The sequence below is a fragment of the Tauraco erythrolophus genome, chromosome 14 (genome assembly GCF_009769465.1).
Source record: "Tauraco erythrolophus isolate bTauEry1 chromosome 14, bTauEry1.pri, whole genome shotgun sequence".
Taxonomy (NCBI): domain Eukaryota; kingdom Metazoa; phylum Chordata; class Aves; order Musophagiformes; family Musophagidae; genus Tauraco; species Tauraco erythrolophus.
The window spans coordinates 16,899,513-16,916,274 of record NC_141478.1 but is presented as its reverse complement, the minus strand read 5'-3'; the positions used below and the strand labels follow the sequence as shown (position 1 = coordinate 16,916,274).

The following is a 16,762-nucleotide window of genomic DNA, read 5'->3' as shown; positions in this document are numbered from 1 at the left end:
ATTAGAGAGAAAGGACAATAATCCAGCCTTAGTGGAGCATTAGGGCTGACAAGACCTTAGAGCTGGACCTCAGCAGCCTGTAGGGTGGACCACCTGAAGTCTATGCTAATGCACAGGCTGTGGGGCTGCATTCAAGTGGGTGCAATCCATATTTTCTATGGTTATCATCCTTCTTTTTTGTTTGTATAATCCTTTGAAGGACCAAGACATTGGCGATGTTACATGTAGTTCCTTTAAAAGTATGTATTTACTTCAATTGGATTGTTTGAGTTTTGTGTTTCGGTGTTTTTAATTGCAAACGAGCTCCACAGATGCTAAATTGGATACTTGGGAACAAAAAGCAAACTTGCTGTGTTTTTTTCCCCTCCTTATTGCAAACTACTTGTGCCTGTCATGCTCTCCACAAAATGGCATGATCAGGATTTTGAGAATTAGTGATGTGATTCTTCACTGTGGTCTTCACAGCTTCTTGTTTATGAAGATTACAGAGAAAAGCTTTTCCAAGAAGGCTTGTAGGTAAATTGAGGTGGGACTCCGACACGAGTTGTGCACTTCTCAGTTGCTTATCGGCCTCGGAGCAAGATGGGCGGGTTTGATTTATGAACGCCGCCGCGAGCAGCGAGGCTACAAATAGGTAATTACCCGAGCAAAAGAACAAACAACGACAACAGTAACCCTCCTGCCCGGCCCCCGAAGGCCGCCCGTGCCTGGCCGGGGGTCACGGCTCCAGTGAGCGGCAGGGCCGGGCAGCTCCGGGGCGGTGCCGGGGGCGGAGCGGGCCGGCGGCGGCGCGTCCCGCCGCAGGAGGGCGGGGGGGGCCGCTCCCGCCGGCGGAAGATGGCGGCGATGGCGGCGGCTGCCGAGGCGGTGGCGCTGCGCCTGTCGCGGCAGGAGCAGGAGCTGCGCCGGCTGACGGCGGAGGTTGGCCGGCTGAAGGAGCGGGAGGCGCCGTGCTGCCCCGGCAGCTGCAGCCCCGAGCTGCAGCGGCTGAGGGCCGAGAACGAGAAGCTGCGCTACCGCCTGCTGCACCTGCGCCGCAGCTTGGCGGCCGAGCTGAGCCGGGCAGCGCCGGTGGAGCAGCGGCCTCCGGGCCCCGCGGCGGCGGAGCGCCCGGCTGGCGGCGAGGTAGCGCTCGGGGCGGGGGCACCGCCGTGGCGCTGGCGGGGGAGGGCGGCCGCGTCGCTCCGGGGCGGGAGGGACGGGGCGAAGGGGATGGAACTGGCCGCGGTGTCTGGCTGCGCTCCTCGTGTGCCCGGAGCACTGAACTGTGCTTCTCCCGACAGTCCCCGCCTTTTTGCAAAGGTGGAATAAGTTACCGAAAGTTGGTTTTAGTGCTCACTAGGCCGTCTTAATCTCCCAGGGTCTCGCTGGGGAGGTTTTGCCGGTGGCGGTTGCAGTAGTAAAATTGAGGAAATTGTGCTGAGAAGGTTTTGCTTGATGAGCAGTTTTGCTGTGTCTGCTGAACATCGAAAGAATGCAGTTAGATGTGTCATGAGAAGTCTTTTCTTTATACTAAGGACATAACTTGATCGTAATTGCCTTTTTAGCCCAATATTGCACTGATCTGACTTGTTTTGTTGCAATGATTGCTGGGAAAAGTCTTAAAGGCATATTTTCACTGTTTTCAGAAAGTCTTCAGTGCAAGTCCAACTGTTGCAGTGAATCAAAATAAAGAGGAAGAAGAAAATGAAGCTGTGAATCAACATCGGAAAGATGTAAGTGGTTATTTCATGCCACATAATTATAGAAGTTTTAAACAGAATACTGTTTACCTACGTTCAGAAAAGGTGCTGAAATCTGAAACACTTTTCTGTGTTTTGAAATCCTAGACTTTGGGAAGAAGGCTTGCCATAGCATGCGTATAGAAAAAAAATATTATCTGAGAACTTGGTCTTGCTTGCGATTAGTAGGGTTGCTTATACACTCTTAGATCTCTACTTTTTGTGTAACAGAAGGATTTGGGCTATTTGGAAATAAAGGTCAGAATACTGTGGTTCCTAAAGAGGTTGATGGTTCATGAATAGTTAAACAGTGTGCGTGGAGGCTGAAAGAGCATGCTGGCAGCATTAGCTGTAGTTCAATGGATCTTAATAATTGACCTTGCGTTAAACTAAAGGAAACTTCTTGTGAACTATGTTATTTGAATCTGATGCTTTGAATGAACTGGTAGTAGTGAGGGCTTGTTGGAGTGATCCAAACTTCTCTAGGGTGTTGGCCAAATACAAATTGTGGTGCAGGAATATAGGCTGCTTTCTGAGATCAAACTCACACAGGCATTTAGGCCCAGGTTGATGAAGGTGCACTGGAAAATTGGAAAGCCAAAATAAAATAGTTAGCAAGTTGGATGGGACTATCCTGTGTGTAATTATTTACACATGCTTTACTGCATATTAGTTTAGATTCTAGTACAGTGAAATCTGGTCTCTGTTGGAACCTGTAGGGGTACATGAACACTGTGAATCCTTTTGTTCTGTTTCTCTCACCAATATGTATGTCTATGATTTAATTTGTATGTTACAGCTGCAGTGTGAGCCAAGCTTCATAGAAGACAGACTGAAGCTTTACAAAGAACTGAAAAAAGAACATGATGCTTTGCTAGCTTACAGAGCAGCCAACCAGAGCAAACCTATCAAAATTAATCTGACAGATGGAAAGATCGCTGAAGGGGAATCTTGGAAAACCACACCGTATCAATTAGCCGCAGGAATTAGGTAACGTGGTTGAAAGGGCTTGTACTTTTGCAGTGATAAATCTGTTACTATCGTTTGTCTCTGACCTTGTTGCGTAAAACGTATATGCCACGGTCAGTGGATGGTGACTCCCTTTAGTTGGTTTATTTGGAAAGCATCATTGAAACTTCAGCTTAATGCAGAAGAAAAAGCTGGATCAAGTTACTGTTCTGAGTGATGCATGAGGTTCTGTGCTGGGATCATAATGCTTGCTTCTAAGTGAAAAATATAACAATCAATGAGAATATGAGGGATTAATAGAGACATCTGAAGTTTTGCGAGTTACCAGATAACAGTAGAAACTGTTGTTAGAAGCAGCCTTTCCTCCAGATGCCCAGCACTGAAAACTGTTCAATGAAACTTTAAGACCTTAAGGGTCTATACCTTAAAAATAGAAAAGTGTTTAAGATGACCACAGAAACAAAATTTAAAGGTCTTTAGGTGCTACGAGTGTGGGTGGGGTCTTGTGGTGTTTAGAAACCTAAGTGCTTTTGCAAATCGGAACCTGAATGTTTTGGTCTTGTGTCATCATTTGTCTTTTTTAGTCAAGTGTTGGCTTCAAATGCAGTCGTAGCCAAAGTGAATGGTGAATTGTGGGACCTGGATCGTCCACTGGAGGGAGATTGTACTCTGGAGCTGCTTACGTTTGATAATGAAGAAGCAAAAGCTGTGAGTAAATGCTCTCTGGTTTCTGCTTGATTAAAGGAGCTAATGATGTGAAATTGATTGCAGCATTATGCTTTTAAGATCTTGAGGTAAAAAAATCCCCCCCAGTTATTCAAGTAATATCTTTGTCCTGATTCAACAAAGAAAATTAGATACCAAGTACCTATAATCTCTAGGAGAATAAAATCTTAGTGTTCTTTTCTTCCCTTCTCTTCTACATAAACGGGTTATTTCTCGAATGAGATGATACAGAATGTTTTGATTTTTATGCTAACTTGGAATAATCTGATGTTTCCTACGACACCTGTTCTGTGGTTTGACTCAGAGCATTTGAAGATCAGACACTGAAAGAAACAGTGAGGCTCTTACAGTTTGCTAAAAGTTGTCCGATATCAAATTTGAGTCATAAATAAAATCTGCACTTCCTCGTATAAGGAGCTTAAGTAAGCATATCTTAGTTAACTAAACTATGAATATGCTTGGTGATACACTTCTTTTAATGGGATTCAGTCTTAAGCCTATATTTATGTGCTAGAATTAGACTTAATTTTGTCAAAGAATTATTCATGTGATTAAGCTTGTTTGAGGCATTTCAGGAGCCTGTAAAGGCTTTATCTTTTAGCAGTGGCTATGAAGTGGTGCGAATTAATAGAGACTTAGAACATGAGACTGGTGTTGATCTACTGGGTTGTTGACTCCCCTCATCTGACATTTCAGTGGTAGCTTAATTGGCTACATTGCTTTATACACGGTTAGTATTAGATAGAGTTTTTACTGACTGGAAACTAACTTATAAATGAACAAGGTGCAGTAAGTGCTAAGGTGATAGAATTGTGCAGAGGTATAATCATCTTTCAGACTGAAATAAGATGAGGATTTATTGCTGCATCTGCTGTTACATTGATCATTTAGCGTTCTCAATCGAGAACAGAAAACTGTTAAACTTCTCACAGAATTTAAACAACATTGACTCCATTGCATTTCCCATCTGCAGATATACCTCTGTTTTTTCTTTTCAGTTACGCAATGCCAGTGACCCCATCACTTACTCACCTGACTTCATTTGCAGGTTTATTGGCATTCAAGTGCTCATATTCTTGGAGAGGCTATGGAAGGTTATTTTGGGGGCTGCTTATGCTATGGACCACCAATTGAGAATGGATTTCATTATGACATGTACATTGAAGACAGGTAAAATTTCAGTGTCTAATAACTTTAATGCTTAGTACGGGAATTTTTTTTACTCAGTCATTTTGCTGCATGTTAAAAGTAAAATCATAATGTAGTGTGCTTTAAAACTGACAGGATAGTCGTCTTCATAGTTAAGGTCTGTGTAGACATACGTATTGAGTGTGTGTATACTTGAATTCAAGAGCAATGTTCAGACATCTGCTGCTTAAGACCTGCAGTTGTTGAATATTCTGTGAAAAAATGTAGAGTGTTTGGATAAAACTTTATGACCTGGGAAATACATGATTCCTTGAAGAATCATGGGAGTTTGGTTCCAAAGTGCCATAGTCATTTGTAGAAATGGCATGTATGCATGTAACTCATATAAGTGTTTACTACTTTTCTAATCCTTGTGCACAGCTTTACAATTCTGTTTTTTTCCTTGTTTATCTTTCTGTAGTCAGAGAGAATACTGAATCTGCATCAGCTGATAAACTAGCTCTTGCAGCTGGGTTGAGCCTTTTTTTTTTTCTTAAATCATGCATACTTTGAGCTACAGATCTTCCAGACATTTAAACATGTCAAAGACTGTTCTAGGTTTGCAGTGGGTTTGTTCAGGATGATACCATTTCTGTTTCTGAGTTTAGTGTCAAAAGTACAGCCAATTGTAAGAAACTAAGAAAATACTGTGACAAATTACAACAACACATCCCACGTTTTTCAAATTAGACCACTAGAAAGTGGTCACTTAAGAATATAAAAATAATTAATTTCTATTTCTTCTGTCTGTGTCTATTTGTTTAGAGGTGTATCTAGTACTGAATTCCCACTACTAGAGAACCTCTGTAAAAATATCATAAAGGAGAAGCAAGCTTTTGAAAGGCTGGAAGTCAAAAAGGAGATCCTGTTAGACATGTTTAAGGTAAGTCCTTGGAGTAACTATGATTGTGGTACAGTGATCTTTTAAAATGTAACTTTTATAAAATTCTGCAAGTGACTGACTTGTCAGAATAGTCCCTGTCTAGTTAGAAAAGAAAAAGAATAGCATCCTTTTCCCCCTCTCCATATCCCTCTTAAGTGTTCAGGATGTTTTCAGGCAATAACAAAAACAACTTCTTGTTACACAAAACCACCTTAAGCTCAATTAGATGATAAAGAAGTTAGTACACAAAAGGCATGCACTCATTCTGGCTCACTTGCAGAGACAAGTCAAAAAAGACTTTGTCCTCTAGTCCTCAGTTTTATACAGTGATTATTACCAGTCTCGCTGTACTATCTTGTAATTGCCTTCCAAAAGTTCGTTGAGATATTCAGGTGGTCATCACGGAAATTGACACTTATGTCTCCCTTCTTGTTGTATAACTCTTCTGAAAGGATGTTGAGCTTTTGCATACATATATGTGATCATGTGACTTTAGTTGTCTTTTACTAATGCATTTGCATTATTAATGCATAATTTTGAAATAGAACGTTATTACTCATTTTATTGATGCTTCTGACTTTTCGTGTTTCCACACACAGTATAACAAGTTTAAGTGTCGTATCCTTAATGAGAAGGTGAACACACCAACGACCACAGTATACAGGTAAAGAAAATGAAGGTAAAAGATATTATGACATATTTCTGTAGTTAGGGATATTTCATTTAAATTGAGAAGAAATTTTTTTTCTTACTCTAACTTCTGAATACTTGTGTGATTGAGACCCAAGTTTGCAATTAATATTGCTACCTATGTAAAATCAGATCTTTCCTTTCTCTGCTGGCACAGATTAGATCTCAATTTGTGGACAAATGGCAAATCTACTCTTCGCTCCTTCCCTCTGGTTTCAGTAAACAGGTTAAAATAGATTACCACCTATGACATTGAGTTACTGGATAACGGGTAAAGCTAACTCTTTGCTTAGTGTAGAGTGAAGATTCTGTTCATGCAGTTGCTAGGGATAAAACTAGTTAATTGGAAAATGGCAAAACCATTTTTTTCTGTTTGATATGCATAGTTTGAAGTCTCCTGGCCAACTTGAACAAAGTTTACATATGGAGTGATATGAATGGCTGAGTGTGTTATGGTGCTCTTGATAATGGATCAAGTGTGCTGAGTGTTTACTGAGTGAATGTTCTGCTTCAAGCAGAAGGGACAGTTACATTCAAGATGCGCTGAATTTGCCGAGTGTTGAATATGTACACTTATTAATGTGTTTGAACACGTCAGGCATTAACTTCTATGTCATTAGTGACTGTATTTAAAAATGATGGCGTGTTTTGAAACACTTTTTTTATTTTGGTGTTTAGATGCGGTTCGCTGATTGATCTCTGCAGGGGTCCACATGTGAGACACACTGGAAAAATTAAGGCCCTTAAAATATTTAAGGTAAATTTAAGTTAACTGTGCATTAAAACTCAACTGATCTATGGGTCAGTTGATTTATGTATTCATTTCTCCTGAAGTGATTATACTCGGGTCCTTTATATTGTTTTCTTTGCTTACTCTGAAAATAGTCCTTCATTTCTTTCCCCGCTCCCATTGTACAAGTAAAACAACAGACTTTAATCATTCATCTGCTTCCAAGGTTTACTGATTCTCGAGCATCACAAGAGTACATCAGTTAAAATTAAGAGTATATTTTTTTGTCAGAGTACTATTGCAGTAAGATGCATGCTTAGACTACAATGAACAGTACTGCAAAAATACACATGGCAAGAGTGACTAGATTAGCTGTGCAACCAGTTATACCAGGCACAATAGAGAAGTGCAGTGACCAAGCTAATGTGGCAGTACTGTGCTAGTATCTCCAACCAGCCTTGCACTTTGAAGTACAAGTGTCCTGGTTTGAGTCTGTACTAGCTGTTACATTGGTGTGCAAGGTGAGCGTGCCACTCTGTTGTGCAGTAAATGAACATCCAAGATACTCATTGGGTCAGAAAATGGTATTTTGACCTTGTAAGATGGTACCTTTCAGGTACAGGAGGTAAAATATACACTGGCAGATCTGCAAGTGTTGCTGTTCAAAAATGGCATTGCTCACAGAAAGCCAGAGACAGTGTTTGCAGGTGCCTCTGGTTATGATGTAGTTTAAGCTACTTGCAGATGCTAATTTTGGTAACCTTGTTAGACTGACTTTATTGAGACATTCATTGTAGTTGCTGCTTTTGCTGGCTTCCTGACTGAAGGTTTTGGAACTCCTGAGTTCCAGGGATTAAGTGTTAGATTGTCAAAACAGGTAGGATTTAACTGTGAGTGAGTTCATTTGATTTTGTCTTTCGTATTTCCCTGCTGCGTTACATTTTGAATGTAAACAAGCGCTGCTTTTTTTAGAAGATACAACGTGCGTTAATAAAAGATGTCATGATGTGAGTTAAAACAAGGTACCTAAGTAGAATAAAAGTATGACTTGACTAGTCACTTCCGTTTGTCTTTTGTATTAATATGCCACCTAAAAGACAGTGCCAGTATCTTTGTATTATAAACAAGTGCCGGATGACTGCATGTAATTCTTTTCCTAAGGAAAAAAATCATAACATTTGAATGCATTAGTGTTTATTCATCCTTTCTCTGAGATTGTATAACACTGTCTTAAAGTACGAGTTTTGTCCATCAGAATTCCTCTACGTATTGGGAAGGAAAATCTGACATGGAAACTCTGCAGAGAATATATGGAATATCCTTTCCTGATAACAAAATGATGAAGGAATGGGAAAAATTCCAGGAAGAAGCCAGAAACCGGGACCATAGGAAAATTGGAAAGGTATACTGTTTCATGATCTACTTCTCTTTGTATTTCTGTAATTGAATTCTTTCTCTTGCTTTCTTTTTTTGTTTTTTGGCAGTTTGAGTGGGAGGCAGTTCTATGAATTTCTTAGTGTCAGTTGTATTTTAAAATTTTAATTCTACAAACTCAACTTGTTGCTTGCATACAGATGTTAAACTAATGTTGGGAAGAAGTAATGGGATGGTCCCTCGGTTCAGGGAAGTGTATCTTAAACCTTTTAATGTAAGATCTCTTCAGATCCTACCTAAAACACTATTTTTCATAGAAGAGAGAAATTACTGAAAATTATGTAAAGAATATGATTTGGTCATTCTTTATTATAGGCATAAATAGGGTAATAGTTAAGCGTATCTACATGCAGTGCTTCAGCAGTTGTGAGTATTGTTCACACATTCCTCTACTAGGTTCGAATGAACACAGTTGATCTTAAATTGATTGTAATTCCGAAGACATTAGATTGACACGGATGGGGACTGTGACATAGTGTTGGTCATGCTGGCATGCAGTCTGCTAATTGTCACCTTTGCTATAGTTTTCTAAAGAAGGTGGACTTGCAGGGAAGATATTGAGAGAAGATAAGTAGCAGCTTTGTGGATGTTTAAAAGCATAAGGGGCAGTATAGGTGAAAGCAGGGAGGCATTTGTTTCACAAAGTCACGTGTAAATGAACGTTGATGTCCTTGGCTAAGAGGATGTAGGCATGAACCCCTCACTGCTTACTGGCATATGTGAAAGAGGAGGCTGTGAAGGGCCTTCATAAGTAAAGATGAACAACTGAGGGTAACTCGGAAGAGGAAAAGCCACCGAGGAGTTTACAGAAAACAGTGACAAAGGGAAGAAGTAAAAAAATTATCTTTACAGAATTGTTCATGCTTATTTCTGTTAACTCATTAAGACTTGGATATTCTTATAGTATTTGATGACTATTGAGGAAATGTGTATTTACATAGTCACAGAGTTAAATGGAATTCCAGTGTTATTACAAACTTCTGAGACTAAGAACTACAGATAAATTAACTACTGCTGCTGAGGACTTGTAGACTTCTGGAAATCATCTTGTTGCTGTAATATTTCATTTTTGTGAACAGAGTCTTAACGTGTGAAGTAGTCAAGTTCTGTAGTTCCACCTGAAGTGGCGTTACAGCATTCCATTTTTAATTTACCTAGGAGCAAGAACTCTTCTTCTTTCATGATTTGAGTCCTGGAAGCTGCTTTTTTCTCCCCAGAGGTGCCTTTCTTTATAACACACTTGTGGATTTCATACGAGTGAGTATATGCTAATGTAACTCTTAAACATAGCATCAGTTGATGATCTTAAGTGGTAGGCCATTCATAGCACTGAGCTTTTCTCAGAAACATCTATGTATGTAAACACATACCGGATTTTTCACTGTTGCTATGCAGATCTAACTTCTCTGAAAATAGGGCGGAGTAGAGCATTGACACGTGCTTTTCCCAGTTGTGTAAAACCTACCTGTGCAGTAGTCCTTTCATCTCCCAGTAAATGGCCATTGTAAGAACATAGTTAAGAAAAATCAGGCTTTTGCTTGTTAAAAGCTCAATCACCTTTTAAATGTTTAATTTCTTTTATAGGAGGAATATCACAAGCGTAATTTTACTGAAGTTGTATCTCCAAACGTCTTCAACAGTAAACTCTGGGAAGCTTCAGGACACTGGCAGCACTACAGTGAAAATATGTTCTCTTTTGAGATCGAGAAGGAAACGTTTGCTCTTAAACCGATGAATTGCCCAGGGCATTGGTTTGTACTCTTAATTGAAAAACTACTTCTTTTATTATATTTATCCTTCATGGGGCTGAGGGGAAATAAATGGAGTGTTAACACATGTTTTCATGTATGTTTACAATAGACTGCTAAGCAACTAATGTGTCCAGAGAGCTGCCCTGACAAGGTCCCAAAGCAGACCGAATGTGGTTCTTGTAGGAGTATCTTTAAGTCCGCACTGAGCTAGGTTTGCACATGCTAATGGTAGTCTGTACCACTACTAAACACAAATTATGTTGGATAGAGATAGGCATCAGATGTGGTGAACCAAAAGAAGGTACAGATGAAGCAGTCTTGATTGTTACTCTCACAATGTTTTTTCTAGGTAGTCTTCACCAATACGTTCTGGGTAGTCTTCACCAATACGTTCTGAGTGCTGCACTTTTTCTCTTTGCCTGTAGGATGCAGAAAGCCTGAATGAATAAATACTTGAAAATGTGATTACTGTCTCTATTAATCTTGTTTCAGTTTCTGTGTTGTCTTAAGTGTTCTATAAGAAGGACAAAAGGGGAAGGATCTTTAATTTTAATATTCCTTCTAGCTTGATGTTTGCCCATCGTCCACGATCCTGGAGGGAAATGCCTCTTAGACTTGCAGATTTTGGAGTTCTTCACAGAAATGAACTCTCTGGGACTTTAAGTGGCTTGACTCGTGTAAGGCGCTTTCAGCAAGATGATGCTCACATCTTTTGCACAATAGAACAGGTAAAAAAAACCCAAAAGCAAAAAACAACACCTCCCCACCAGTCAATGAGAAAAAAGAACCCCTTCCCCCTGCTGGTGCAAACCAATATTAACCAAGAAAAGGTTCCCAAAGCGTTTTAACTGCTTCTATTGCTGAATAAATACTTTATTTTGTCAATAATGACATAGATTTTAGTGGAGCTATGTGAATAAATCAATGTACTCTTGTTAAGTCTAACTCAAGCAGTTTGGCCTCAGAAGCCCAGACTTAACAAGAACATTTCTTGCCGTGCTTTGAAGCCACAACACCTCAGTTCTCTGTTCACCCGTTAGCTAGAATAGGGGTTGTAGGGTGCAATTTTCGTGTAATTTTTTTTTTATTTAATGGACTCTTATATTCTGATTATGAGGAATTCAGTAAATCCAATTACATTTTTGTGGAAGTAAATTTTAACTAATATGTTTTGTTTACATTTAAGATTGAAGAAGAAATTAAGGGCTGTCTTGATTTCTTAAAGTCAGTGTATGCTGTCTTTGGTTTTACCTTTCAACTCCATCTCTCTACAAGACCAGAAAATTATCTAGGCGAGTTAGAGATCTGGGATCATGCGGAAAAGGTAATTTATGTAAAAGCAAACAAATAAACAAAACCCTTAATATTTGTATTTGCAGGTGGATTTTTAACTAAGTTCTTTCATGTTGAATAGTGAAATCAGTGAAATTGCTTAAATCAGATGTTAAATAGCATGCCCTTAGTAGAAATGCTTGCTAAAAACAATCACATTCAGTGTGAAGTTTCTGTATAAAATGAGAACTTTCTGATTCTTACTTAGCCCCTTATCTTGAACTGATTTGGTTTTTATTAATCTTTTTTCAGATTAATCACAGCATTTGTTCAAGAAGCCGCTCTTATTTCAAGATTGTTTATCACAAATGACTAAATGCTTGAACTATAAGAGTCGAGCTGCCTCTTGACTCCCTTTGTATTTCAAAGGCAAATGCTTTGACTTACAGTAATGGAAGGCCCTACTACACCTTTTGTAATTATTCTCTCGTTTTTACGATTAGCAACTTCAAAACAGCTTGAATAACTTTGGAGAGCAATGGAGTTTGAATCCAGGAGATGGAGCGTTTTATGGTCCCAAGGTTAGTGAATCAGCATTTTAATACAACTTTGGGATGGACAAGAATACAGACACAATGCAGGCAAACTATGTTTGGTAACTGTGTTATTTTACTTCGCAGATTGATATTAAAATCAAAGATGCTATTGGCAGGTACCATCAATGTGCTACTATCCAACTTGACTTCCAGCTACCCATTCGATTTAATCTTACTTATGTTGGGTGAGTGGTTGAGCTACTTAACTTCCTTTTTTAAATGAAATAATTTTAAAAAATTGGTTTCATTATCTGTAATTCTCATTAAAGTGAGATGTATTAATGCTCTTTTTGTCACTTAACAAATGATTAGCCTGTGTGTCAGTCAGCTGGTTAGGAGGGGAAGCATCCCTGGTGAGTAGAGGACTAAGTCACAAACTTGAAGGTACTTCCTCACTGTAATGATAGCTCACTTCAATTGTAAATGCTACTGATGGCAGGAAAATCACATGATCTGTCTTGTCAGCCAGTTCTGAAGACAGCTGATCCTATATAATGCTAAAGAAAACTCAGCTGAGTCAGTTTTTACTTTCAGCCTAGTCACTGTGTCTCCTTTGAAGACATTGCATACAAATTCAAACTTAGCTTAACGAGCTAGTATGTTTGTAATAAGTACTTTTTTTCTTCTTATCAGATGAAGTTAGTTAATTTTGATGAACATAACCAAAATGTTAACAGTTTTTAATTAAAATCTCACTTTGGCTTCCAGCTAGGAAGAGGGATATTTATCCACTGAGTGAATTAATCTTAGGACCATGTTGACTTGAAGACACATTTTCTGGGTTGTTTTTCTTGCTGTGTTTCGTTTTGCCCATTATAAAGAGTTTAATGGGGAAGGTAGAATAAAAACTGTTATTTTTGGTCCGGCTGCATGTACCACAGTAGACATCATAGCTGTTCGGTAGCTGACAATACTGTTGCGAATAGCAGCTGGCGTTTTTCTAATGACAGGATTGTAATTTAGAGAAAGAAATCAACAGTAAAGGCTTGTAACAGCTTGTGCAACAGAATAAAAGCAAGACATAGCAGAAGAGAAAGAGCGAGGAAGGACATAAAATATTCAAACGTACAGAAATGGAGCTGAGTCAGTTGAGTGTCTTTTAAAACTTAGGACTTGGTGCCTATGCCACTAGTCAACAGACATGATTGTTTTAAGTCACTATGATTATTCAGTATTCCTTTAAAAGCCCAGGTTGTTTAAAGAATGTATATTTTTAATAAAAATGGTAGATTTTGCCTAAGTACAAATAACTGAATTTTGTCTTTCCATGAAAAGTAGAATCAAAAATATTAGTAGGATTATCTGAGTGTGAGCAAAGAGAAATTCTTTTTTAAAAAACTTTACTTACTCTTTTTCAGTAAGGATGGCGATGATAAGAAAAGGCCAGTGATTATTCACAGAGCTATCTTGGGATCTGTGGAGAGAATGATAGCTATTCTAGCAGAAAATTATGGAGGAAAATGGTATGTGGTACAAATGCAGTTCAAATAAATGTTTAACAATGTGGAGAAAACAGATCTTCCCTAATGTCCTATATATTATAATGCAAAATAATTTCCCTAGAATTTTCTGAAAATTAGTAGGTAATGTTACAAGAAAAGAAGTCTAATTTTATCGTCCAGGTTGTATGATACCCTTTTATTAATAAGTCGTTATTAGAAATGCAATTTCCTGAGATTGCAGGAAAAATTATATAGTTAAAGCAGAAACAAGAATTGTAATTGAATGCGTATGTGCTGCATTATTCTTGTTCCTTTTTTCTTAAAAATTGTGCTTTTGTGCTGGGAAGATGTTAGACGTATGTAAAGCAATTATTTATACAGACATGAATTAGTCCTAATATGTGAAATATTTTTTTAACTTGTAAGATATGTTGTTTCATTTTGAACAAGCTCTGAAGATATTTCCTCATTAATGGATTTAAAAGTATTAAGGAAGAGTTAATTCTTAGTTTCAGCCACCTGTCTGTCTGACTGTCCACCTTTCACTATAAAGTTATAAATAAAAGTGCAAATTAAGTGAAAAAATAAGATCCTGTTTAAAATTGTGAAGTCAGCTTGGAAGCGAACAGGTCAAAGTTCTGCATATGTCATTTTACTGGAATCAATCCATTTGCTATGTTATGTGAACTTGAAAAGAGGAAGGTAACATATTATCCAACATCCTTAGCTAACAAATATTTTTATAAAGTAAAGAAATTATTGAGGAATATAACTATGGATGTGAATGCAAATGTAAAATGCGCATTTATTTTATATTTTTCTTGTCCTGCTTGCCAGGCCGTTCTGGCTGTCTCCACGGCAGGTCATGGTTGTGCCTGTGGGACCTACTTCTGAAGAGTATGCCCAGCAGGTGAGAGCAGGGCCTTCCTTTTTATAGTGTCACCGACAATTTTAATAGCTCCTTAACAGCTCAAACACAATTTTAATAGCTCCTTAAGTACTTGGCCTAGAACAAAGAACGAATGCTTTAATAATTTTGCAGACGTATTTGGTGGGGGGGGAAGTAAATTTTTCCATATAGTCTAAAATTTATATAAGCCTGAAAAAGGGATAATATAACTTTAAGTGTTTGGGGTTCTCTTGCTAGCTATGTACATACTTCAGTAACTATTAAAGGAAAAAACATTCTGGATGATAGACCTTATATACTAATTAATGTTTCATTACAGAATTACTTGCTTTGAAGTAGGGGCAGAGCCGGTTTCTTCTGTTTCCCAGCATGTATTCTCTTGACTACATTTGTTTTTATCCCTCTCCCCTGCTTTTCTTTCAATGCCAGGATAAGTGGGTTTGTTCCTTCTCCTTTTTCTCCTCTCTCAGACTGAGGAAACACTTCTGACATTGAGTAGTGTAGCTGTCTGAGGAGATGAGCAAATATTTGATATGGATGTTGCCTTGTATTGTCTTCTAACCAGACTCCTAAGCCCTTAAGTCTGTGTAGTGTTTTTTCAAATAACTTCATTGGATTCCTTACAACAGTTCACAAGAGCAAAATCATACGCATGCATAATTATAGGAATTAATTATAGGAAGAGATCAGGGATTACAGCATGTACAAATTGATGCTATAGAATATATACTGTAATATTAAGTGAGAGTGATGGGGTTTGTGTTGTTTTTTTTAGGTTTGCAGCAAATTTTTTGAAGCAGGATTTATGTCAGATGTGGATCTAGATCAAAGTTGCACATTAAACAAGAAAATTAGAAATGCACAGCTGGCTCAGTACAACTTTATCTTGGGTAATTACAGCATCTTACATTTCTCAGTATCATTTAAGTTTTAATATTGGGCATGGAGTTTGTCTAGGCTCTCATTTTGTAATGTAGGTAATCAGTTGAATATTGTTTGTGATATGTCTTGCAGTGGTTGGAGAGAAGGAGAAAGCAAATAATGCTGTCAACGTGCGAACAAGAGACAACAAAGTTCATGGAGAGATTTCAGTATCTTCTGCTATTGAAAAACTCCAGAAATTTAAGAGTTCACGTATTCCAAATGCAGAAGAATTATTCTGATGTTGCTGTTAGAAAAAACAATTAGCTGCCCATGTAAAATGGTGTTTCTTTCCTCCTGTACAGCAGTAATGCTCATGTGAGAGAATTTTCAGTTAATGGATACGCAAAATAAGCAAATGTAGCAGTGTTGGTGCTCCAGCAATAGCATGAGAGGACAGATGCAGCTGCTGACTCCTTTAACAATCCCATGGGGATTCCAGTCTGCACAAGTTGCAGAATGCTGATTCTAAAAATCCTACAGCTCTGCTAAAACGAGTTGGTTTTGCTGTGAAAATAAACCAGGCCTGCGTGAAGTCCCAGAACAGGAGGCTGGGAAGTGTTCTGAGTGCTACTGCGATTGCTGAGCTGCTGCAGTCACGTAGCAGTTGCATGACTGACATGACCTGGAATCCAAAGCTTGGTAGGTAGGTGCATCAGGAGCTTTTGGCTTTGCTTTTTTCTAACTCTAGATTATTTCAGGTTTTGTTTTTCTTTGCGGCGGGGCAGGAATAGCTTGATTCTTCCTGAATTTGTGTTCACAGACTACAAATACATTGGTGTCTGTGTTGGAAATCTGAGTGAAACAAGGCACGAGTTGAAGTGGTGTGATAATTGGTTGCTGTAAAGGTGTTTGCCAAAAATGAAGTTGAATTACTCACCATATCTGTGTGTGGAAAGTGTTTTATTTTTTTCTTTGTTTTCTATCTAAAACACGACCCCTGACTATTTGCCTTCGAAAGAACCTCCTATGTGTAACTTACTGCTGTGTTTGCTTGGGATACTGAGAGTGCTAAAGGGGTGTGGATGACAATTTTCATTTTTTTCATTATAAAAACCAGCATATTGGGATTTAAATTGGCCATATTTATCTGACTTGTTTATGCTTAGAAATTATTTCGAAGTTACTATTACAGGCAATCGAATCAGATTTTTTTCCAAGAGATGAATTTTTGCTGCTTTTTTTTTTTCCACTTTTATGTGCTGGTTTTTAGGTACAAGGAAGGCTTAGGTAGTGCTCAATATGCTTCTGAATTATCTAAGCCATACAGCTGTAGCTGTTGTGATTTAAATATTGCTGAAATGAAGCAGAAAATACTATTTAGTGCATAAATGTTACAGAAATCCAAAGCTAGTGTTTTCTTTCTGCCAACACTTGCACAGAGTTGTATTCAATAGGCCTATTTTTGGTTTTGTATTAGTTTGGTTTTGTGTATCCTTTTTTAGCAGCTGATTATCCCCTGCTTTTAAAAGGTGGGGGAGGGGAATTGAAGAAACAAATGCTGGGGAAGCTTTCTGTTTCACTTCACA

General features: G+C 38.4%; 1 protein-coding gene across 2 annotated transcripts; it reads left to right on the top strand.

Moving 5' to 3' along the window:
• Positions 1-837: 837 nt before the first annotated feature.
• On the top strand, positions 838-15,985 carry TARS3 (threonyl-tRNA synthetase 3). Of its 2 annotated transcripts, none has more exons than XM_086620023.1 (19): positions 838-1,125; positions 1,629-1,715; positions 2,521-2,711; positions 3,275-3,398; positions 4,465-4,586; positions 5,370-5,487; positions 6,087-6,151; positions 6,856-6,934; positions 8,163-8,309; positions 9,500-9,598; positions 9,926-10,092; positions 10,658-10,820; positions 11,279-11,416; positions 11,868-11,945; positions 12,045-12,145; positions 13,319-13,423; positions 14,240-14,312; positions 15,088-15,202; positions 15,327-15,985. In XM_086620023.1, the coding sequence occupies exons 1-19, from the start codon at positions 838-840 to the stop codon at positions 15,473-15,475; spliced, it is 2,409 nt and encodes an 802-aa protein (XP_086476149.1). In that variant the 3' UTR covers positions 15,476-15,985. The 2 variants fall into 2 exon arrangements, with proteins under 2 accessions (XP_086476149.1, XP_086476148.1); XM_086620022.1 differs by having other exon boundaries at positions 838-1,143; positions 1,608-1,715.
• The last annotated feature ends 777 nt before the right edge of the window (positions 15,986-16,762 follow it).

Coding starts and splice junctions, on each gene's coding strand:
- TARS3 (XM_086620022.1), top strand. CDS start 838: ATGGCGGCGATGGCGGCGGCTGCCGAGGCGGTGGCGCTGCGCCTGTCG. Junction 6,152..6,855: donor CCAACGACCACAGTATACAG/GTAAAGAAAATG, acceptor TTTGGTGTTTAG/ATGCGGTTCGCTGATTGATC. Junction 10,093..10,657: donor ATGAATTGCCCAGGGCATTG/GTTTGTACTCTT, acceptor TATTCCTTCTAG/CTTGATGTTTGCCCATCGTC.